This window comes from Nilaparvata lugens, chromosome 3 (assembly GCF_014356525.2).
Source record: "Nilaparvata lugens isolate BPH chromosome 3, ASM1435652v1, whole genome shotgun sequence".
Lineage (NCBI taxonomy): Eukaryota > Metazoa > Arthropoda > Insecta > Hemiptera > Delphacidae > Nilaparvata > Nilaparvata lugens.
This window is the reverse complement of record NC_052506.1, coordinates 87,554,147-87,579,459: the sequence shown is the minus strand read 5'-3', so window position 1 is coordinate 87,579,459 and position 25,313 is coordinate 87,554,147. Positions and strand designations below refer to the sequence as shown.

The 25,313-nt window shown below is 35.0% G+C and overlaps 2 protein-coding genes across 3 annotated transcripts; one reads left to right on the top strand and one right to left on the bottom strand.

Annotated features, from left to right (window-relative positions):
- Positions 1 to 179: 179 nt before the first annotated feature.
- On the bottom strand, positions 180 to 9,581 carry LOC111055217 (tetratricopeptide repeat protein 19 homolog, mitochondrial). Of its 2 annotated transcripts, none has more exons than XM_022342382.2 (3): positions 9,244 to 9,581; positions 8,440 to 8,702; positions 180 to 3,775 (listed from the first exon to the last, which is right to left on the bottom strand). In XM_022342382.2, exons 1-3 carry the CDS (start codon positions 9,553 to 9,555, stop codon positions 3,271 to 3,273), a joined length of 1,080 nt encoding a protein of 359 aa, XP_022198074.2. In that variant the 5' UTR covers positions 9,556 to 9,581; the 3' UTR covers positions 180 to 3,270. The 2 variants fall into 2 exon arrangements, with proteins under 2 accessions (XP_022198074.2, XP_039280873.1); XM_039424939.1 differs by lacking the exon at positions 180 to 3,775 and adding an exon at positions 5,427 to 6,262 and having other exon boundaries at positions 9,244 to 9,580.
- Positions 9,582 to 13,820: 4,239 nt separating this feature from the next.
- Positions 13,821 to 22,899, top strand: LOC111055216 (protein catecholamines up). Its single transcript, XM_022342380.2, has 5 exons — positions 13,821 to 14,936; positions 15,938 to 16,137; positions 18,461 to 18,536; positions 20,803 to 20,985; positions 22,562 to 22,899. The coding sequence occupies exons 1-4, from the start codon at positions 14,183 to 14,185 to the stop codon at positions 20,976 to 20,978; spliced, it is 1,206 nt and encodes a 401-aa protein (XP_022198072.2). The 5' UTR covers positions 13,821 to 14,182; the 3' UTR covers positions 20,979 to 20,985; positions 22,562 to 22,899.
- The last annotated feature ends 2,414 nt before the right edge of the window (positions 22,900 to 25,313 follow it).

Sequence of the window (25,313 nt, the reverse complement as noted above, 5' to 3'; positions counted from 1 at the left end):
TTTCTCTTTATTATTTATTCATTGATGTTATAATAGTGAAAAGCTGAACTTGAGACGAGAAATTGGAATTATAATAATAGATTGTGACATAAGTTAATGATAGCTCATAAGCGGTGAAAGCTTAGTTATTTCTATTTATGGTAATAGTATGTGTGGAAGATAAATGACAAGAGTTCTGATGATACTGTAATCACGATGCATTTATTGTCAATGCTACAACAATAACACAAGTGGCTTCATTTTTTATTTATAACCATGTAAAGCCTCTTGTTTACATCATCAAGTTGTACACAATCTTGAGAAGATGTTAACAAATGAATTTCATTATAAATAACATTTTTTATTGCCAATAACATTATTAATTTGCTTAATTTATCATCTTAAAGTTTTATGTCAAGTCGTCAAGCGCCAATACATTCAAAATTAGTGAAATATTGTCAACAATATTATTAGAGTAGTTGTTTTTTTATTTTTAATATTTGATCGAAGAATATACAATAATGCTAGATCAATAAAACTGATGAAATTTGTCAAATCATCATGTGTAATACTGGATTTGTTCGACGTTTAAAATCTATCATAAGTATGTACCGTAATTTTATAAATGGAAGAATTATTATTAAAAATTAAAAGAGGTTCCCAGATCAGAATAATCAAATATTTTTTTATAAAGGCTGATCTTGTGGAGTAGAAGATTTGATTATTATTAATTGGCCTACAACTTGATTTGATTATTAGGGTATGCTCAAAATGGGATCTAGTTGTCTTTTTTCGGGCAATAGGTCAATGGATGGCTTGAATTTGTGCTTGAAGACAATAAACATACTTAATTTACATCAGTTGACGTTTTAAGTAGATGATTAAGTATATCGATCATAAATGATTTTCGGTTAGCACGATAAATAATTTTTCTGCATGTAATTACTGTACTTAGTTTATCATACAACCTTCATAGAATAGAATTAATTATTCCCAATATCTGTTTCACATTTTGCTTCACTACTTTTACTATTTGGGAAGAGTGCAGGCACTTGAGTGCAATAAGTAAATTGTATTACTAAAAATGAAGAGCTATAACTCATGTAATTGAATAGGGAATTGACAATCTTATATTAATCTTTTCTACTGCATTTTAAATAGGCAAGATATGTTCAGCTCACAGCTTAGAATCAAGTGCATTATATTTTTGTTGAAAGTAGAACGATTTTAATAATTACATCCTTTCCAATCAAATCTATATGAAACATTCCCTTGGACTCTAAAGATCGATTCCACATTAAAATAAAAATGACTGTTATAGTGAGAATATTATTTCAATAAGTTATAATGGGACTATTGATACTCGCTCGGCCCGGAGTGGTAAATGGAATAGTCCAATAAAAAATCATTGAAATTATATTTTCACTTTGCCAGTCACTTTCACAGATATATGTGTAAATCCAGCTTGAACCTCCTTAGCATTGTAACATCATTTTACTAATAAAAATCTCTTTCTACAAATTGAGAAAAATATTCTCTCAACAACACATCAACTCTTTATTGCTAATAATCATCACTAAAAAGTTATAGATTTAAATTTTTGTTCTTGGTGTTCAACTTTATTTGCATGCAATTGAATTATAATGATTTTTGATAAATTTTCACTGAAGATAAGCACAGTACTGAATTGATGTTACAATTAATTGAATACGGCAACGATAAGAAATAAGTATTTATGTAGAGTATTTACTAAAGTGTTATGATTCTGGGCTAAATAGTTTTTAAATATTAATCGGGCACTCAACTATATAAATATTTAATATCATACCAATTGACATATTCCTACAAGTAGAATGAGCGTGGCAACACTGAATATAGTTTGTGCAATGAAGTCTAAACTTATTGATCACATAATAAAAAGTTTATTTTAATAGTTCAATACCCAAGCATTAACATCGAAGAATAAATTTCATAATAAAGCATTATACTGTAAATTCAAAAATGCTATAGCCTTCTTGTTTTATAATATGCATTGGAATCGATTATTTTCAATACGACAATCTTTCGTGTCCATTAAATGCACATTTGTATAAGATGCTATTTCTTAAGTATCTTCTTGGGCTAATTGAAATAAACGACATGTTTCGTCTATAATGCCACTATCAATTACCAAATTATTTTTATGCAATGTAATAAAAAAATACTAATAAATTGAATAATTCCTCTTTCTAAATAAACCCATAAACTATTTTTAAGATGCAGTAAGGAACTGAAATCTTCATCAAATTTGAAATGAGCAATACTATTTTTTTATATGAAATGTTGCTCTTCATGTAATGACATAAATAATGTCAATTATGTTAATAATAATTCACATTTATAAAATGACAAAACAGGCAAATAGTAAAACATTTTCTTGATAGTTCTATTTTAAAAAAGACTTATTGGTTTAACTGATTATTAACATATTAATTGGTTTACTCCAACAATAATAACATTATGATAAATGAGTTTTCAATTGAAATAACAGGATGTTGACTAACGTAGACACTTTGATACTTTCTATTGGATAAATCAGATAAGTATTGTGCACGCATATTTTCTCAGGAATATTTACTATGCCAACTTATTAATCAATATTAATAACAGTAGGTAATATAATACTATATAGTAATATTATATATTTAGGAGTTTAAACTCCACATACACGATAATATCATTATACAGTAGTGATTTAATAATAAGACAGGCACCAGCATAGAAGACCTCCTATCAAGTATTAAAAGATGCATAACAGTTTTGCTAGATTTGAAAAAGATTCTATCCTACTTCTCTATTTAATTTCAAATAGAACTATACTCACTCTATAAGAATGATAACAATATTATTCACAATATACATTTAGCCATGAAAAGTTTCACTATTAAAATAGAAGAATATATTTATATTAAAACGAGTTAAAAAGATTAATCATATCTGTCGAGACTAGGAATTTCAAATAGTAAAGCTATATTTATTATTGTAATACATTACAATATAGGTAAGGTATTTATGTTTACAGATACTGCATGAAGGTTTTTAGGTACCTGGGCAACAATGCACAACAATGGGAAGGAAGCCCATACTATAATTGAAGAGAATGAAACAATTTGTTATTGAAGGATTAACTATTATAATAATTGATGTTTTCATGTTGCAAGAAGGGTATAATATTAAGATAATGTTGGTAATCATGTCTCATAAGTTTAGCTTGATGAGTAGAGAGAATAGTAATGAAGTATAGTAGATTACCTACTTCTTAAATATTTTTTTTATTTCTTCAAGACAGATCTCAGCTTCTTTCAATCCCTCAGGATTGTGATGCCTTTTAGCATTTTTATATCCTTCGGAGCAGAATTTCTTTGCTTCTTCATAGAGACCTTTCTTCAAATAGATGTTACCCAGATTGACATAGACCGAGGAAAAGTCTTCCATGTTGGGCAGATGCTTTCCAACCTCAATGGCTTTAGTCATGTAGGCGAGAGCCTCGTCTTTGTCTCCCTTCAGGTAGCTGATGGTTCCGATGTCATTCAAGAGCACAACACTCTCCTCGTGTACTTCGCCATTCACCTTCACACACATGGCGTATGCTTTCTTGTAGTGGACTAATGCTTCATCTAACCTATTCTGCTGCTGGAGAAATCTGGCATACCAATCGAGGGACATCGCCCACAGAGTCAGCAAGTCTTCATCACTGCTCTTGTCCACTAATGGCTGCAGGCATTCCAAACAAAATTTGAATCCTTGTTCGGCTTTACTGAAATATACAAAAATCCCATGTCAAAATGAATAAGCCTATAATAATAAAAGTACCTGATATAATAAGTCTAATATTATTGAATCTACTTAATTGACCGAGCGAAGTGAGGTCTAAAATTCAAGTCGACGGTTTTGCATTTCTCTTTATGTTCATATGTTCCGCACATTTACAGCAAAACGCAGCAATAGATCTTTATAAAATTTGACAGATATGTTCCTTTTTGAATTTCGCGTCGACGTATACATAAGGTTTTTTAAATTTTGCATTTTAATGATAATACAATAGGAAAAGGAGTCTCCTTCGAACGCCAATATTACCGTAGAAATCAGACTTTAGAATTATACATCATAAATCAGCTGTCGAGTGGATTATAAACTGCATGCAATGACGTATGCAATTCAATATCTCAATGTTACTTGGTGAAAGGAGTGATCCGTGGTCTAGTGGATAGAGTGCTTGCGTAGCAGCATAGAGATCCCGGGTTCGAACCCCTCTCATTACCAAAGGTTTTTTAACCAGATCACTCCCGTGTTATCGGATGGGCACGTTAAACTGTCGGTCCCGGCTGAAGTATGACAGTCGTAAGGCCCTTTGACGGCTTAAATTATATATATTCAGGCGGTGGAACATTCCCGAAAGGGAACTCCCCACCAACAAAAGCCATACGAATTTATTTTTACTTGGTGAAAAATCTGGTGTGGTACACTCTTGCTTTCCTTGCTCATTGAACTGTAAGCCTCATTCTCAAACGAGAATAATTTAGGGGAATAACATAATGACGATTGGCGGCAACATATTTGAAACTATATATTATATATATATATATATATACAGAAGTCTGATCGTAGTTTCAAAAAAAGTACCCTGAAAACAATTATAGGCTATATATATATATATATAGTATATATATATATACTTTAAGCCTCATTCTCAAACGAGAATAATTTAGGGGAATAACATAATGACGATTGGCGGCAACATATTTGAAACTATATTATATACAGGGTGTTTCAGAAGTAGTGTCGAGAATTTTGGGGTATTGTACCTGGATGCTAGGAGACTACAAATGTCATATTTGAAGTGTCCAAAACTCAGCGGTTATCCTTATAACTGCCATTTTGTTTTTTTCACTTAAAAATTTTTATCTCAAGAACGAAATGTTGTATTGATCTGAAATTTGGCATGAATATTTATGCTATAAAGACTCAACTATAAAAAATAAAAAAAAAATTACGAAAAAAATTAATTTCTCTGTTATTCTTCGACCAATCTTAATAAATTAGGTATCATTGGAATCGTGAAAAAATTTGCTAACTTTTTGTCTCTTGTAAATTTTCTGTAAAATAGACGGTTTTCGAGATATTCGCCATCAAAAATTTAAATGGCCGCCATTTTGAAAAATTTCAACGAAAATTTTTTTTTTATTTTTATAGTTGAGTCTTCATAGCATAAATATTCATGCCAAATTTCAGATCAATACAACATTTCGTTCTTGAGATAAAAATTTTTAAGTGAAAAAAACAAAATGGCAGCTATAAGGATAACCGCTGAGTTTTGGACACTTAAAATATGACATTTGTAGTCTCCTAGCATCCAGGTACAATACCCTAAAATTCTCGACACTACTTCTGAAACACCCTGTATATTTATATTAAAAAGAGTTAAAAAGATTAATCATATCTGTCGAGACTAGGAATTTCAAATAGTAAAGCTATATTTATAATTGTAGTACATTACAATATAGGTAAGGTATTTATGTTTACAGAAACTGCATGAAGGTTTTTAGGTACCTGGGCAGCAATGCACAACAATGGGAAGGAAGCCCATACTATAATTGAAGAGAATGAAACAATTTGTTATTAAAGGATTAACTTTTTTAATAATTGATGTTTTCATGTTGTAAGGAGAGTATAATTGGTAGTCATGTCTCATAAGTTTATCTTCATGAGTAGAGAGGGTATTAATGAAGTATAGTAGATTTACTTCTTAAATATTTTTTTGATTTCTTCAAGACAGATATCAGCTTCTTTCAATCCCTCAGGATTGTGATGCCTTTTAGCATTTTTATATCCTTCAGAGCAGAATTTCTTTGCTTCTTCATAGAGACCTTTCTTCAAATAGATGTTACCCAGATTGACGTAGACCGAGGAAAAGTCTTCCATATTGGGCAGATGCTTTCCAACCTCAATGGCTTTAGTCATGTAGGCGAGAGCCTCGTCTTTGTCTCCCTTCAGGTAGCTGATGGTTCCGATGTCATTCAGGAGCACAACACTCTCCTCGTGTACTTCGCCGTGTACTTTTACACACATGGCGTATGCTTTCTTGTAGTGGGCTAATGCTTCATCTAACCTATTCTGCTGCTGGAGAAATCTGGCATACCAATCGAGGGACATTGCCCAAAGAGTCAGCAAGTCTTCATCACTGCTCTTGTCCACTAATGGCTGCAGACATTCCAAACAAAATTTGAATCCTTGTTCGGCTTTACTGAAATATACAAAAATCCCATGTCAAATTGAATAAGCCTAATAATAAAATTACTGTGCAGACGGAAAGCTGGATAGATAAATTGTGAACAGAGTGAAAAAGCAATGAATATATATTTCCAGCCGAACAACACTGTGGTTGGCAGAAGAGAGCTGTCTATGACAACAAAGTTGGTTTGCTCCAACTCTCATATAGGGGAGTGGGTAACCCTTAAAAATAACGGGAGTAAGGTTACTGCAGCAGAAATAAGGTTCCATAGGAGAGCAATAGGAAAGAGAGAGACAAGACGTGATAGATAGCGAAATGAGAGAGTGAGAGGAGAAGAGGGAAGAAGAGCTCTGATGGATGACATTAAGGCAAAGGCTAAAAATAAACTTTCTACTGGTGATTATTTTTCAACGTTTTGATTTCGATTTGTATATTGTCAAGCTATCAAAATGAAAAAGTTTTCTCAGGAAAACATTTTTTTCCGATCATTACTTTTTGAGATATGAGCGCCTAAAGTTTGAATTTTTGGGACAGAACATTTCTAATTCGGTAAGAGATAAATCCATGAGATTTAGAGGATCGTGGAGAGGACCTAGGATGAACTGGGAGGGTTATCTGGAGGGATTGGGTTGGGAGAGAGGCAGCAAAATGCGAGATATGAGAAGAATGGCAGAGGATAGGACAACGTAGAGGAGATGGACTGAGATTGGTACCCCTACGCTGTAGTGACAGAAGGGGGAAGAAAAAGAAGAATAATAAAATTACTTAATATAATCTAAGTCTAATATTGAATCTACTTGACAAGTGAGTTGTAGAAGTACATTGTTGAAATGAATCGTAATTTTTTTTATATTTGAGCTTTTAAAGAATTAAATTACCTCGATTTTCTCAATTTCATCGTGATTTTATAAAGGATTGTATTGTTTCTTGTTTTTAATTATTTTTATATTGAAAAAGTATGCATACATCTAAACCAAAGACCAGTACAAGGGATGTGAAAATGTTAATGACGTTAGTAAGACCAGTTGTATCCTAAGGAGCCGAAACATGGACTACCTTGAACAGAGATGAAAAAGCATTAAGTCATTTGAGAGAAAAATGTTCAGGAGAATCTGGGGACCAACATTTGACGAAGGAGTCTGGAGAGCCAAATTTAGTAGTGAGATTGACCAGGCCATTGGAGCAGGAAATATGGTGCGATTCATAAAATCAAGAAGGATTGAATGGCTTGGACATTAGCTAGAATGAGAGGGTGCCATCAAGGCTGCTGGAGGGAAGAATGATTGGAACGAGAAAGAGAAGTCGACCTTGGACAAGATGACTGAACGACGAGATTAGCAAACTGGCGACGGAGTGCACAGGACTGAGACGAATGGAGGAGCTATTTATTTATTTACATACAAAAGCTCACATAATGAATCCATGAAAAGCCTTATTGACATCAACTAGCTCACATACATAATATTTTAAGCAAAATAAGAATGAAAAAATAAAATAGTCAACACAATTTTAGAATACTAATATGATAAGAAGAGGCGAAATGAAAAAAATAATAAACTAATGATAAAAATAAAATAAATTTAATAGAGAATAGAGGAAAAATAGGACTTTAGAAGAGAAAAAAAATAAATGAGGGAGTTTAGTATAATTATTTATCAATCATGACTCAGCTATAGAGCGATTTGCTTGTTCACAGGATTTCTTAAAGGTTTGGAAACGGCCAGCAAACGGATCAATGCAGTGGCTTATTCTATTGTACAAACGTAAAGTTCTGTATATGTAAGAATTGTAATGATGAGTCGTTCTGATGAATGGCATGTGAAACAGAATAATTGGTCTTGGTCTATTAAACGGGACATGGAGTTGCAATATATTTATAAATTCTGGCATGAATACTTGATTGTTTAGGATATTATATAATAGAAAGAGGGAACCGACAGATCTCCTTTATTCTAATCTTTGAACATTAAATATCAACCTTAGACTGTCTGTTGAAAAAGCTATCGGACAGAATGCGTTGAACTTTTTAAAGTAAAGATGCCTCAGAAATTTATTCTGATTTTTTTCCAAATCAAGAATAAATTTTGAGGAGGAGAAGCTATGTTGAGGATGCCAAAGTCCATCCAGGACTGTAGAGCCGAATAAAGTAAAATAAGTAGTAAGTACAATAAATAAAATGGAAGACTCACTCAATTTGTCCAGTTTCCTCGTAGATTTTGGCCAATTTCAAACTCATGTGAACTATTTTCGGATCGTCGTTTGCAGTGCCTTTGGCTAGTTCTCTTTGCATCACATTGACAAATAGTTGTTCAGCTTTTGAGAACTGGTGACGTTCAAACGCTACGTTGGCTAACAAATCATAGACATACGTTAAGCCATCACTATTTTGTTGCTCTTGAGCCAACCGTAGAGCTAAATGCAGCATTTGTTCGGCCGCTTGCAGTTCTTCTTTCTGGAAGAAGGAAAATTATAATTATTATAAAAATATTTGAATTAAATGAAGTTTAATCCTATAGATATAAATAGTATTGACCTCTTTATGGAACACTTGAGATACAATTTATTTAGAATTTTACAACAATCATAAATCTAGAATAAAATTCATATTTATGAAGCTCATAGTGATACCACAGAATAGATATTCGGTGGTGATACTGTAACTACTGTATCAACTTGGATACTGTTATTATCTGCATGATACGGTTTACAAACTGTAACTATATTGATTATTATATAAATGGTAATCATAATTAACTTGGAAAACGAATTGGTCAATTTCTCAATCTCTACTGTTTACTGCACTTTTGTTTTGGCGGCATTTTAGTATTCAGTAATGTATGCGTAAGTAGGTCTGAATGCTGGATGTGCAGCCCAAATTGCAGCTTTTATTTAGAAGCATATATGATTAATATTGAACGAAAATTGAGAATATATTCTTGAAGAAGTTTGAAGTGGTTGAATCGGAATTCAGCTCCACCCAAATGACAACTCACCTGAATAAGTAGAATTCCTCTTTTAATTGTTGTTATGAGTTCGGATTCTTTATCATCTTCTTTATTTAGAAAGCTTAGCAATCCAGAAAAACTCAAAAGAAACAAACTGGACTGCAAATTTGAATGGAAGTTTTGATTGGTACTTCTCTTGCCTCCCAATTTTAAAAAGTCAAACTTTTGCGAAGAAAACAATCTAGATGAGCTCCAGTACATATTATTGCTACATAGTTTGCGATTAGTAACAATATTATTTCTTGTAATACTAAATATAAATTTTAAACTCGCTAACCTAACTGCACGACGACAAAACATGGTAACTGTCTAGCAGACGACATAAATTCCTAGAGCTTTTGGATTTCATCGTCATTCACACTACAATGTATACACAATATCATGTGATAATGAAGGCATCAGTCTTTCTCAGCGTATGCTATGTTTGGAAAACATAAATAATAAATTAAGAATTCTACGTAAAGAGGTTTAACCATTCTAATATATACTCAAAATCATATCACAAACAGAGCCATAGGTGAGTGTTTTTCAAGTTGGGGAAATTCTGAGTTTAATAAACATAGCACCATACTTTCCTATTTCGAAAAGTTTTAGAAAATATTGTAATCTAGTCTGATGGAGATGGATGGATGGATGAGAAAATTCATTGAGGAAAAATATTTTTTCCTACAGTTACGTTGAAAAGTGGCCATTGCTGCACTGATTACAGAATGCAAAGAATCACTTTTCCGCTCTAGTGCGGGAAAAATTTTTCTGCACTCCAGATTTGCAACATGGCAATGCAAAATAGTTAGTAGGTTATATGGAGCAACAGTGCAGCAAAATCAAAATGAAGTTGGTAACAGTGAGTGGGCTGCCATAGTGAGCAGAGGTGCAACGAAGCACAACGAGCAAATTATTAATTAGATATTATAACCAACGACAACATTTTTATTCAATTTGACAATTAATTAAGGTTTTTATCAATAATAAAATTACACAGAAAAACATTTGATGCATTTCAGGCAATTTTACCCATAATTACCCACTTTTCATATTCAATGGTAACTGTAGGAAAAACTTAATGTGAAATACGTGCGCAAAGTTCCTCTGCTGCACTCAACAAACCATTCCACTAAACGTTTCTTTCGGTGCAGCAAACTGTCACTTTGCGCACTAGTTGCACAAATAACTATTTTCATCCTATGGCTTGATTTGGTAGGGATTTAAAAAATGTGCAAATTTTTCTTTATTTAGTTTGGCAATAGCTTTGAAGATTTAATAGAAGGTGAATTTCATGCATGTACCTTTCAGTTATCATAAAAAATATTATTTTGCAAGTTGAGCTATTAGTGAATATTGATCAAGTTAAGTTAACTAATCAAGTGGATAAAATTCTGACTAGTGAATATACACTGAAATTGAATGAGACTAAACTCTCAATACTCTCATGCATATTGTAACCTGTAACAGTAGGTAACAATGATCGATGTTGCCATAGTGAGGTCCACGTTATAATGGCTGAGGATAAAGATAGAAGAACAGCTTTGCCTTTTCTCTGCCTTAATTAATTATATTTTCACATTGTCAAAAACAGATTTGGCATCGTTGCGGAGCTAGAAAAGGATAGTACTACCTGTTTTGTGGAATGATAGACAAGGATAGCAAGATAAAAGTTAATAGAATACTGTCATTATAACGTGGACCTCACTACAGAGCCAGTGATGATTCTAATGGCCATCTTCTGCACCAGAAGAACTATTCATATGCTGCTAGCATCACCCAGTGTTCCATTGATCCGTACAATTTCTTGGAATGATTAGATATAGGCAGTCAATACATTATTACCATTACATTGCCATTGACCAATTGCTGCTGGATAGGCTGTGTGAATGTTGCTTAGGCCTTATTTTTGATCAGTGGATGACCTCATTCTTCTCGTTCCAGTGATCCGTACAATTTCTTGGAATGATTAGATATAGGCAGTCATTACCTTATTACCATTACATTGCCATTGACCAATTTCTGCTGGATAGGCTGTGTGAATGTTGCTTAGGCCTTATTTTTGATCAGTGGATGACCTCATTCTTCTCGTCATGGATGAACTCTTCCACAGAGCATAGCGGCTTGGATGCCAGCCTCTATCTTATCCTTCTCTTGAGGTTGGAAGACCCTAGCCTTCTTTTCTCCTTAGTCAACACATTGCTTTCAAGTATGCATAGCATCAGCTGCTTGAATCAGTAGATACAGTCCGGGTCCTGTAGCTTTGCCTATTGGCGGAGGGCCACTAGACTATAATACTACCCATTCAAAAACATCAAACATTTTTGAAAATTTATTAACAACAGATGCTTTTTTGTATCTTCTCAGAAGCAACATGTTGCATCCGAAAAGATACACAATGAGCTTTTTGGAGTACTTCATTTCAGCACAACACAGTCTGGGTCCTGTAGCTTCACCTAACAGATCATACTTGAAAATACTCAGTGGAGCCTATCACCCAACATTAGTTCAACATAATCTTCTCATTGTTGGTGATACCACCGTTTATAGAAGAAGATAGAAGTATTTTTCATCTAAATACCGTGGGTGATACATTGCAACTCTCTCATTCATAAAGAATCTCTGTGTTTAAGGAGCATCCTTCAAGGATGCTCTGTAGGGAGATTCATCCATCTAGGGGTCTAGGGTTTCTGAAGGCTGATTTTTTTTAAGCCTTGAATATTTTACCCTGCCAACTATACCTTGCCTTGTTTCAAAGTCAAAGCTACAGGATGTGTACTGTAACTCAGGACAGCTGTGTATAGATGTAGTCGAAGTGTGGGTTCCATGTCAATTTTGCATCGAGATGGAAGCCCAGAATTCCAATACTCCTCACCTGGTTCTTAACATTTCTGAAGCCAAATTTAATTCTCTGATTCTTTTCCTCACTATAATTATTGAACTCAAGATAATTGTCCTCAAACTGAGCTGAAACAGTGTACTACAACTAACATATGAACCATGGAGTTCTACCTAGAAAACTTAGTTTCTATGGTCTAAGGGAATCGGCCCTTTCCACCTTGGGCTTATACCTTTCTGGAAGGAGTCAGCTTCTCTCCCTCATTGGTGCAAACTCCCAGACCCTCCGGTGGCTTTTGGTGTTCCTCAGGGATCAGTGCTGGGGCCTACACTGTTCCTTGTCATTATAAATAATATGATAAACCTCGACAACCATGGTTCTCCTCTGATGTTTGCATATGATGCATCTCTGCTGTCATCGGGTGCTGAGCTTGAGTGTGTTTTAGAGGCATCTGTGAAGCATCTTTGATCTGCTCTTCATGGTTTCTGGCTAATCGATTCCAGCTGAATGAGGACAAGACCCAAAGGATCATCTGCAGCTTGTCACGAGAATCTCGTGATCCTCAGAAGCTAGTAAAGCTGCTGGGTTTTGTCTTGGATTGCAAACTCAGCTCAAACAGTCATTTAGAGCAGCTAACCAGCCGACTCTCCCGCATTTGCTTCTTGCTGCTCAAGATGAGGGGCCTGGTGATGGAGAAGTATCTGTTAATGATGTATCATGCTCTCTTCCATTATCACCTCTGTATTGCTTCTGTGGGGTCATTCAGCAGGGGCTGCTGATGTCCTGAGGCTGCAATATAGGGCTTTAAGAATTATAACAGGCAGCGACCATCTTGCCCACTATAAGCTCATCTTTGCACGTCTTGTTGTACTGACTGTCTTCAGCCATTACATTCTCCTGTGCTTGGTGTATGGCAAGAACATACTCTAGCTGCCCGTAGTGACATCCACCAACACAACACCAGGCACAGATGCACAGTGAGCTGTGTTGGATATCCCCAGGAGACGCCTCCACCGATCACAGGCCAGTTATAGGATTTCTGCCCTGAAATTCTTCAACAAGCTGCCCAGTAGTGTAAAGCGATTGGATGAGGCTGCCTTCAGGAGAACCGTCTGGAATCTACTGTGTGACCAATCATATTAGGTATATGCCCTAATGTGACAAGGAATATGAATAAATTTATGGGCAATAATTTGAATTTTTACTGAGAGTGCAATCACTAGATCACTGCCACCTGAACTGTTACAGTTTTTGTTGAATTGAAGTACGTGTTTTGATTTTTTGACACCATCGATCTCACAATTGTGGGTAATGGATGGAGCAGAAGGCATTAATGGTATATCTCCGCCAGAATTATTATGTTTGATGATTTCTTTACATCATAAGCATATAATGTGCTGTTATATGCATACCTTATGCAACCAACCTGTCACCCAACATTGAAGGAATATTTTCAATCATTAGGAATAATGCAAGAAACATTTTATTCATACAGTTATTGATAGTTTTCTTCTTCATACAGTTATTGATTATAAATTTATACTCTCATATATTTTCAAACAACTAATAAGCCGGCCGCTCTCAGTACGAGCAAATGCAATGCAATCCACTTTTCAAATATCTATTATAATTCTACTGAATAAAATAGTTTTTTTCATGAAAATATAATTTTTATTGTCATGATTTTAATATACAATAATATAAAGTTAACGGAAATATATAAACGGACAATGCAACAGGCATTGAATCATCTGACTTTCCATTTCCAATCGCCATTCGCCAATACAAAGTTGACACAAGAACAATCCAAAGTAGAGATGCCGTAGCTGTATTATTTTTGTTTACAAGACACTCATAACTCAGTATTTAATCTATTTTTTGGTTAATATGCCGAAAACTACAACCGTAAATTACGTTGTTTTCATCTTATAGACTGATTCAAATTGTTAGAAAATTTGGTGAAGTGTTTATCTAAAGCAAACCACGCAAATAATAGGTATTGTTGACTATACGTGTACGTGAGATAACCGCTAGCACTTTTTTCAATGAGTTATTGATAGGAATGCAAATTGTTTATCTTGGTGACAATATTAATACCTTTTAAAGATGGGTGATTTTTCCAGCTTATCACCCTCAGAAGGCAAATTGACTTTCAATAAGAAATTCTTTAGAGCCTTAGCTATAGGAATCATATTATTATTAATCTTTCTAGATTTCCCTCCTCTTTGTTCTGGACATTCTCATTCCCATTCACACAGTCACGATCACGCAGATCCTGCTTTCAAGTATTCAAAGGAAGCAAACATTCCTAAAAAACCGTCCGTAAATGTACCAGAAGTAAATAGGTTCGACATTCAGTTGTGGACACAAGCACTTGGCTCAACGCTTTTAATTAGTGCTGCTCCTCTAATAATATTGTTTTTGGTACCACTTGATAACACTAAAGAAAAACAACCTCTTTTGAAAGTTCTTCTCAGTTTTGCGTCTGGAGGTTTGTTGGGAGATGCATTCCTTCACCTGATTCCTCATGCGCTTGTTCCAATTGAGACTGAGGAGGATAGTTCCAAACAAGGAGATCATTCCCATTCACATGCTCACGGCCATAGTCATGGTCATGGCCATTCTCACGCTCATGGAGAACACGGTCATGACATGAGTGTTGGATTGTGGGTGCTGAGTGGTATTCTGACATTCCTATTGATTGAGAAGTTCGTGAGGCTTGTTAAGGGAGGACACGGCCACTCACATGGCCACTCGGCGGCTGCTGGCGATGGATCCAAAGCAAAGTCCAGTGATGACGAAGATGAGAAAAAAGATGACAGCAAATCCGTTGAAAAAACTGAAAAACATCAAGTGACTGGTGAGTTAACTTCATTTCAATAACAATTGCCTATTTATTATATACATCACCTATATAATAAGCTCCCCTCTTTGTTAAGCGGACTATTCACTATCCGATTTTTTGTTCAATTTGTCCGATACTCAATATTGGATCCGACGTCGGACCGTAAATGGATATGTTGTGGGGCAATATTGCCGGACAAGTTAGACAAGTCGGGTTAACAGTTTACCCGACTTATCCAACCTCGCAGGTTAGTCGCCTATAGTGAGGTCCACGTTATAATGGCAGTGTAGGAAGATAGGAGAAAAAGGTTGCCAGATCTCCATTATAACGTGGACCTCACTATAGTTAGTCGATTTGGAACGTTGTTGGAACAGATGTTGGAGTGCCAAGCAACCTGCAAGAGAACTGGAGCGCATACTCAGAAAGTAGGTCTATTATCACCTAGGCTTATTACGAGGCTCACTCACTATCCGATATTTTGTCCAACTTGAGGTACTTCAATTCGACGTCGGAACGTGAATGGGGTTGTTGTGCGCGGGGCTAATGTTGTCGGAAGTCTGGTGAACTGTTCAACTGACTTGGCCGACCACGCAAGGTCAGCTGCCTATTCAGGTACGATTTGGAACGTCAGTGGGTATGTTTGACTAACCAACCAGAGCGTGAGAGGTGGAAGATGGCCATAGTAGTTTGATCAAACCAGAGATGACAGAAATAATATAGTTTTCTTTACTCTATGATCAAACTGTCGAATAGTGAATGGCTCGCTTTATGCCGCCCCCATCAATAATAGTTTATAGTTCCTGTGTATGACAATAATTTACTTTCAGAGGAGTTTGTTAATACATATAATACAGATATAAAAGATGATCCAAACTCAAGTAATATTGCTAAAAATATTTTCAATTATGATAACCCTCTGTAGCGATATGTGTCGGGGTGATCAAACATATTTGAATTGTTTCAAACGTTTTTCAATGTTCACTTCTAATTCTGCCTTTTGTGATCTTCTGTTCCAGAAAATATGAAAGTAGCAGGATACTTGAATCTAGCAGCAGACTTTGCGCACAACTTTACAGACGGTCTAGCAATAGGAGCATCTTATTTGGCTGGCAAAAATATTGGAATAGTTACCACAGTAACTATATTGTTGCATGAAGTGCCGCATGAAATCGGCGATTTCGCCATCTTGATACAGTCAGGATGCAGTAGGAAAAAGGTAATTTCCAGAGCAGACTGAAATCCGTGTTATTGATATTTTATGATGTATTATAGCTATGCTTGATTTGATTTTTTCTTTCCAAAAAATTAAGGTACCCTAATTTTAAGTTTTCTATACGTTTCAAGGTCCCCTGAGTCCAAAAACATGATTTTTGGGTGTTGGTCTGTGTGTGTGTATGTCTGTGAACACGATAACTCCATTCCTAATTAACCGATTGATTTGGAATTTTAAACTTAAGGTCCTTATACCATGAGGATCCGTCAATAAGAAATTCAATAAAATTCAATTCAAGATTGCGGAAAAAATGGTGGATAATTATTAAAAACCATGTTTTACACGGTTTTATCGAAAACGGCTCTAACGATTTTCTTCAAATTTATACCATGGATAGGTCTATCGACTGACATGAGTCTCATTTCTGGGAAAATTGCAGGAACTCCGTAATATTCTTAAGAAAAATGGCGGATAATGACTAAAAAACCATGTTTTTCACGATTTTCTCAAAAATGACTTGACCAATTTTTTTCAAATTCATACTCTGTATAGTTATTTAGCAGCTCTATTAACTGGCATGAGTCTCCTTTCTGGGAAAGTAATAGGGGTCCACCCCATCCTTGAGAAATGGACTTTGTAACCTCCTTCTCGTGCATGAGGTAGGTAGGTAGAGCAGTTCATAAAAAAGAACACATAGTCGAGATATTTCAACTGTAGAACAGCTGTTTTGACGAATTTTAAAAAATATCATCGGATTTCACAATATTTAAACAAAGGAAAAAGTACTCTGAAAACAATTATATATACACATATACAGTAGTCTGATCGTAGTTTCAAATATGTTGCTGCCAATCGTCATTATGTTATTCCCCTAAATTATTCTCCTTTAAGAATGGGGCTTACAGTTCAATGAGCAAGGAAAGTTGTGTGAGTGCGCCACACCAGATTTTTTTTTTATATATTTTGGCTTCGACATCCATACATCAGTATAATTACATACAAAGTATAGTTGTGACATTGAAGAATCTAGGAGAACTGCTCAATATTGCTTGAATATGTTTTGGAAATTGTTTTTTATATATCTGCAATGTTGTACACTCATATATCAACTGGGCACCAATATGTAGAAATACACAAATAACGCGATGTTTTAGTTATCTCAAAGCATAGAATGCTCTTTTTTATTCTAATATTTTGTGCCGGTCAAGTTTTAATCGTGATTAATTTCACGAGAAGCAGTCTTTTCAAAAAAGCCTTCTGTGATTGGTTCTCATGAAATTAACCACGATTAAATTTAACCGACTTTTGTGCAACCGGGCCTTTATTTGTAATTGTGTTGGACTGCGTAAAATAAGAATATCCCATTGATTTTTTGTTGAATAGTCACTGTACCGTATTATTCTTTAGAATTTTAGTCTTTGCAGAACTTTTCTTATTTACAATACCTTGCAATAAAGGTCTCATCCTATCATTCATTGCAAGTGGTAAAGGCTAAACAATATTCATATCTATTTATTGTTAGGTAGTAATATTAGAGTTAACCGTCATTATAATGTTAGTATAAATGACAATAGTATAACTAACAGGGAGTAATATTAGCGTTAACCGTCATTATAATACTTACTTATTTACTGCGGTGGCCACTCGTACCCCAGTCGGTTCTTAGCCTCATCAACTAAGCCTCTCCAAAAGTTTCGGTCACCCGCGTCCTCCTCTTTTAGGCCCATCCTCCTCATATCTTTCCGGACCTGGTCCCACCATCTAGTTTTTGGCCTTCCAGCTGGTCTCCTTCCTATAGGATTATTCCTCAGTACACTGTTTGTCAGAGCGCTTTCTTCTTTCCTCAGAATGTGTCCCGTCCACCGTAACCTTCTGCTTTTAATCTCACCCACTATGTCTGCTTCATTGAATAATTGGCGTATTTCATAGTTGTGTATGATTCTCCAAACTCCGTTCTCTAGTGTTGGGTCAAACATTTTTCGAAGAATCTTGTTTTCAAAAACAATGGTATTTTTTCATTATTTTAATGGTCATTATAATATTAGTATAAATTACAATAGTATAACTAACATTACAATTAATATTATTTTAGTCTTGATTGAAAGGATATTCTTGTATATCCTCATCCAAGAATGGACGGTTATCTCTCCAAAATCCTATGATTTGTGTAGACAAAACAGTATTATTCAATTCTTCAGTTAATACTTTAAGTTAAAAATCTATTAAGTCAGTTCAAAATCTATTAAGTTAACATTGACTGTGGCCTGTGGCCGTCAGTTTAGTGCTAATACATGTACTAATTAAAATTCATTCATCCCATTTTCAGGCCATATTCCTCCAGCTCTCTACAGCCGTTGGAGCTATGACTGGAACTGTGATATCATTATTGGCCAAAGGAATAGGTAAGACTATCTTTCCTTACTTTTTTAAGACTAAGAAATGAAAGGAATAGTAGATTTATTTCATAATTTATCCCGAAACTACTCATTTCAGTGATCAGTGATAAAACGATAAAATTATTTCAATAAAGATTATTTCAAAATTATAAAATAGGTGCCGGTAGCACAAAAGCCTGTTAGATTTTAACCGTGATTAATTTCACAAGAACCAATCAGAGAAGGCCTTTCTTATAATTTCACAAGTACCAATCAGAGAAGGCCTTTCTTATAAGACGGCTTCTCTGATTGGTTCTCGTAGAATTAATCACGATTAAAATTTAACAGGCTTTTGTGCCACCGGAACTAAGGATTCAAACTATAGAGTACTTTCGTATTCCTAAGGACCCGATTACACCTGCATTTTTTTTTTAAATCAGCTAGATAATGTGTATTCCGTTGAGTTACGCCGGGGGCACATTTGCCATAAAGCTTTTCCGATCCCACTCTGATCCGATCACAGATGACAACAACATGGAATGGTGAATGCCACACATGTTCGTCATGTGATCTGTCTATCAATTTAGTCTCTAACTTTGTAGGATATGCGATTGGTCAACGTTCTATAGTTCGTATATCAAGGTCTATAAATACAGGTCATGACACAATCCCGTGATGCATTGCAAAATCGCCATTTTATGGGGTCCTAGTTCACCAATTTTCAAATTTATCAGGTGTTATCATTATGGATTGAACAACATTTTGTAATATTGTTCAAGTGATATTGCTTGGCTTTGAATAATTGTAAATAAATTGTTCCGACAGAATATAATAATATTTAGATTCCAACTAGGAACTGAATTGTTGATTTTTAGATTTAATTGATCGGGAACTTGAAACTCTTTTTGAAATTGGCCTCGCATATTTCTGTCTTGTCCCAATGCCTTTTGAATCATAATCCCTGAGTTAAAAGAGTAAGAACAATTTTTTATAATAAATAAATGGATAATTGAAACATTTATTATTGAAATTTCATTATTAAAAAATTGAAAACCTGAATTCACATATTATCTGAACTAGAATATTGTTTTTAAAATGCACAATTTTGTTACGAGCAAATTGAATTAGATTTGATTTTCAAATGTACCGCCATGAAGACCCCATAAAATGGCCGCTCCATAAGTAGTAACATGGGTGTCATGACCTGTATTTATAGACCTTGTCGTATATTAATGATGAATTATTTATGTTAAAAAGTAAAAGCATGATGCCCTTTTATCCATCCGTCAAATTATCTCAATACTGGAGACAGGCCAAGTCGATACTCCCTTTCTCTTCATCCAGATTGTGATAAATATTTATGAGTACTTTGGTTGTACGAGTAAATAAATCTGTAGCTAGAAAAAGGTTGAATGTCACCCCTCTCACACATAACCTTATTATATATTAGGTAAGATAATTCAAGTGGTGCTACTGACGTACTTTTGGTCAGAAGAGAGCTCTGCGAACCATTTTTAATCTTGGTAGAATGGATTCCTGCAGGCCATTCTTTAAAAGAAACGGCAACTTGACTCTGCCCTGTATATTCATGCTACAAGCTCTGACATTTATCAAAGATAATCTGAGGCAATTCGATCTAAGATGCGATGTAAATCAGCACTTTACAAGAGAGCGTAATCAAATAAATACCGGCCGGGTACGACTCTCCAAAACACAAAATATGTATGTATATACCGGTTTAAAACTATTTCATAAACTGCCTGAGAGTATTCGTGATGAAAATTCTAGATCGTTCAGGTACGCAATTTCTAAACTATTCAAAGATAGGGCTTTTTATTCGATTGAGGAGATGTTGGCAGCTGTAATTTCATTTTAATATATGATGTCTATTATAATATTATTATTGTCAATTAAAAATATGACTGTATATAACTGCGAAGAAACTAAGTACCGGAACTGTTGGCTGTGATAATATTTCTCGGTTTTGAGTATGTGAGATGTATGTATATGTTTACCTGATGACTTTGTCAATAACATGTATTTGTTCACGGCAATAAACACATTTTGAATTTGAACCTCTCACCTGGCTCATTAACTATCTAAATTCGGGAGAGAATTAGTTGTTGATTAATTCTGTTGTTCCTCTCCCAATCATCGTTTTATCTTGTGCATTTGTAGATGAAATAAGTAAATAATTCGTTCACAAAAGGCATGTATGTTGCATTGTTTCATCACAAGCAGGTTGTATGTAATTAATTATTGAAAGTTTGATGAATCGGTTGTGAATTTGCAGATAGTGCAGCGACGAAATGGATCTTGCCCTTCACAGCTGGCGGATTCATTTACATAGCTACCGTCTCAGTCATTCCCGAACTGTTGGAGGATACCAAGTTCTGGCAGTCTGTCAAGGAGATAGCTGCTTTGTTGCTTGGAGTTTACATGATGGTATTGATTGCTAATTACGAATGAGCGTCAGGTAATATTCTAGCCTATTTCATCATTTAATTAAGTTTCGTAATGATTTTTAAAAGATGTACGACTATGAAGTTTTTCATTAGTGGTTAAAAATTGGGATCCAAAATGTGTTTGTTGTGAACACAATTATTATTTATCTTTTTATAAATAGCTTATAAAGCTAGTTTTACACTATGTAGCTCAGCTATATAGCTCTGCTACAAGTTCAAAAAGTGACACTGGAGATCTGCTATACAGCCTGGCTGTAAAGTAGTTTTAAGCCTATTTTCTCAGCTTTATAGCAGAAAATGAGCTATACAAAATTTTCGGTAAACATCAAAGAGAATCTGAGCTACATGCTCTGCTACATGTCAATTTTTGTTTATAGCAGAGCTAGATGTAGCTGCTCTGTCCTTGAAGGAAGGCTGCCGCAGCTGTTTACTGCTGTTTGCAGCTGTTTAGTGCCTGCTGGGTTTACACCAGATTATACTATACTCTAGTGCTAGTAGGTTACTGCGCATTGCGAGCATTTCTTTTTGATTTATATATTATTGTGCAATGATGGAGAGTGAATTTGACTGGAATAGAGACAAAATTATCCAATATCTTCTATCTCTTCTCTGTGCTGAAAATATCATAGTAACTGCGGCGAAAGAAGCGGCTGCTGCAAGAACTACCTTCTTCTTCGGCATCTGGCTGGGAACTGAGCAGTGAACACTGGTTTATTCTAAACTATATGTAGCTCTGCTACAAGTAATGGTATCAAAGTTGAATATAGCAGAGCTACATATAGCAGAGCTATATGAATCTCAAATTCTATATAGCTTTCCAGCTACATAGTGTAAACGTATCTTAATTTTTGTAAATAAGGCGCATCAAATTCATAAACAAGTGTTCATTAAAGAATTCTTCATCAAATTCCTAGAATGCCATTTTGTTTCAAGATAGATAATTTTATTGTTGAGACTTTCATCTTAGCGCTTACCAGTAGATAGAGATCTGTGTATAGAGAGAACACTTCAAAGGTTTATATCAGCTCCTGAATTTAGGATGATTGTAATTTTGAAACTGTACCCTTCCAGCTTCCCTCCCAGTTTCCTTTCTTATCTTCTTCATTATCCGTCCCACTGTCATTATTAGGATTGTTTGGATTTTTCTCCAATGATCGGCTTTTCTTCTAATAATAATAATATATTTGTTAAACGATTCTCTATTTTTATCCTTTTGAAACTGTTGAATAGTCACAGCAAGGAGTATCATTAAATATACAGTATATCAAGAACACAAGGAAGAATTCCGTAAAAGTGCTATTTACTATTTTCAAAATTTATTTCTGATCCTAAGTGTATGTGTGAATCATAAAAATTCTTCTCCCTAATTTATGATATGAGGGTGTTTGTCGACATCTTGAAAATGCCAGGCAGTATGGAAATTGGGTCCATAAACAAAGTCTCAATAACTTGCAGGATTCAACCAACTATATCACTAACTTAATCACCTGTAACTTGATATTCGAATTTTAAATGCATCTTTGAAAATGCCTCTCAAACGCTTCAATATGATTTATGTCTAGCAAAATAATACTTTTTCTTTTGCAGCTCCTTCTGGTTGGAAATTGGTGCTACTTGGAAAAAGATTATTAATATTCAAAAATTATTTATTGTATCCTATTCTAATTCAACGGCATCAAGAGACCAACATTTCATATTAAGTACTTATGAATCAAAATCAGATCAACATTTGAAAATTGGGAATCTAATTTCATTCTTCCATTGCATCGAATCAGAAGTAGTATAGCATTCATTCATTTTTTTCATCATTCCCTTGCTAATTTGTAAGTGCTGTGCTCCAATACTGTTGAATATGTATTGAAAAAGTTTAACAATACTGTTGAATATGTATTGAAATGTTTAACAATAAAGTATTGTTATTGCAAGTTTATATCGCTCATTACCTTGTCCATGAAAGTATTACAGATTCGAAATGTAATATTCAGAGTGACATAAAAACTCGTATTCCTAAATATTGCCAATATAAGCGCATGGTAGCTTTTTGTAAGCTACATTAAAAATTATAAATCATTTTGGGTTGAGCTCTCACACTTGAGCTGGTTTCCCACTCATTAGTGACAGTGATAGTGAAAATATAATTCCCACGAGTTCTAATTGGTCTATTCCCACTCAGCCCGGCCGAGCGACTTTGAATAATAATTCAATTAGATCTTATGGGAATTAATTTATATTTCCTGTGTTCACGGGTATCTGGGAATACAGCTTTATATTTCACCATTTTCTCCAGAAACACCTGATGTACGGTTCAAACAAAACCTGAATACGAGTACAATATGGTTAAAGTTTGGTCAGCAAACATGATGTTTTTTTCATAAAAGATTCCATTTATAACTCCTGCCATCAACTGGAATCCTAAAAGAATAAACATAAAATTTGAAGATTAATTCCTACAATTTTGCATTTCCGAAGTCCGGTGGTTGTAAATATGTATTGTATGATTGAACGCGTCAATTATTATAAATTCCATGTTGTGATGTTTTATACTCTAGGGTGTTGGGTACACTATGTTCAGAATAGGCTCAGGAAAACCCTTTTTTCGGTTGCGGATGATGCCCACATGACCTTTCAGCTTGTGCGTGAGTAATGGAAGTACGTGGGTAAATTGACTTGATGATCAAACGTACTTGCCTACCGGCGGGATTCGAACCCACGACCAGGTAGCGCTAGCAGACTTGTCTCAGCTAATCTGGCCGGCAAGAAGCGTACACATTCTCAGAGCTGAGTCATGTGTTTAGCTTGGAGCTTTGCAAAATACTTTTACTTTGGCTTCAACCAGGACCAGAGATCCTAGGTGTCCAAAACGATAATGCAACTAGTTTAGAATTATTATACCGGGTTATCATAAAAGAATGGTGCGGTTTCAGTAATTCGTAGGAAGATTGTAGGGAAATTTTAAAATGTTATATTGGTGTCTCTGAAAGCCTCTAACCCAAAAGTTTGTTTATAAGCTGTTCTAACCTCAACATCAGTTCTTGTACTGTTGTTGCGGTGAGTTTAGTGAGTTACTACGAGATGTTCTCGGTTAAAGATAAAGCAAAGTGTGTTTTATTGATGGCTGAATTAAAATTCGTAATTTTAGTTCAACGTGCGTTCCGACGTGAATTTGGAAGAGATCCACCGCACAAAAATAACATAACACGCTGGTTTAATCAATTTGAAGAAACCGGATCAGTTCAGAAACAGAAATCAACCGGCAGACCAAGTGTACCGGACGAAACGGTTGAACAAATTAGACAATCGGCAATTAGAAGTCCTGGGAAGTCCATCCCTCGTCGAAGCGTTGAATTAGGTATTCCGAAAACAACGGTTCACAAAGTTTTACATAAAAAACTCAAATTACACGCTTATAAAATCCAGGTACTGCAGGAATTGAAACCCAATGATTGTGTAAACCGTTACAATTTCGCTGTTGAAATGTTGGACAGAATAAGTGAAAACGAATCATTTTTAGATGATATAATTTTTTCGCCACACTGCACAGAAAGCAGCTGTTTTCCAGTCCCTACGTAGATCTGAAAGACCTTGTTTGCAGACGACGTCAGAAAAGGGTTTCTTTTCCGGTCTAGGCCAGAAAGTTGTCTCTTTCCAGCCGCTTATGGCTGGAAACAACGCGCTAATTATTATTAATAAGTCATCCGCTAGATCGGGCGAGTGTCCACTTTCATAATAAGCTGAAGTCGCCATGATTTTAGTTCCAGTTTCGAATCAAACTAATTCGCTTCGCAACCAGTTTTATTCAATTATTTATTGTTGATTAGTGCATTCCGAATTTTCAAAAATGCTTGAAGATGACTGTGGTATTCCAAGTGAAATTTTAAAAGAATCTGAAATCCTGACTGCAAATCTTCTACCACTAAAATCAAGAGATAGGTACGATAGCTTAACGAGTACGGTATTCTTTATTTTGTATTCTTTATTTATTTTGTCAGCAATACCTGTAGTGTGGCGAAAAATATCGTTCGCACCACGGGCAAAAATGTTTTTCCAGCTCTCAATCTTTTCTAGTCCTCGGCCTACGGCCTCGGACTTGAAAACCGATTTCGAGCTGGAAAAATCTCATTTTCTGCTCTAGGTGCGAAATATACTATTTCAGACGAAGCTACTTTCCATGTGAGTGGATGTTTTAACAGACACAATTTACGAATATGGGGCTCTGAAAAGCCACACGCATTTGTTGAGAAACAACGTGATTCGCCTAAAGTTAATGTTTGGTGTGGTGTGATGAAAAATCGCGTAATAGGGCCTCTTTCTTCTTTGCTGAAAAAACAATTAATGGAGT

What these genes read in the sequence shown, in the direction of transcription:
- LOC111055216 (XM_022342380.2), top strand. Translation starts at nt 14,183, where the DNA reads ATGGGTGATTTTTCCAGCTTATCACCCTCAGAAGGCAAATTGACTTTC. An exon ending in TGAAAAACATCAAGTGACTG is followed by an intron (nt 14,937 to 15,937) that starts GTGAGTTAACTT and finishes CTTCTGTTCCAG; the next exon opens with AAAATATGAAAGTAGCAGGA. An exon ending in ATTATTGGCCAAAGGAATAG is followed by an intron (nt 18,537 to 20,802) that starts GTAAGACTATCT and finishes GTGAATTTGCAG; the next exon opens with ATAGTGCAGCGACGAAATGG.
- LOC111055217 (XM_022342382.2), bottom strand. Translation starts at nt 9,555, where the DNA reads ATGTTTTGTCGTCGTGCAGTTAGGTTAGCGAGTTTAAAATTTATATTT. An exon ending in GAGGAATTCTACTTATTCAG is followed by an intron (nt 8,703 to 9,243) that starts GTGAGTTGTCAT and finishes TCCTTCTTCCAG; the next exon opens with AAAGAAGAACTGCAAGCGGC. An exon ending in GAGGAAACTGGACAAATTGA is followed by an intron (nt 3,776 to 8,439) that starts GTGAGTCTTCCA and finishes TGTATATTTCAG; the next exon opens with TAAAGCCGAACAAGGATTCA.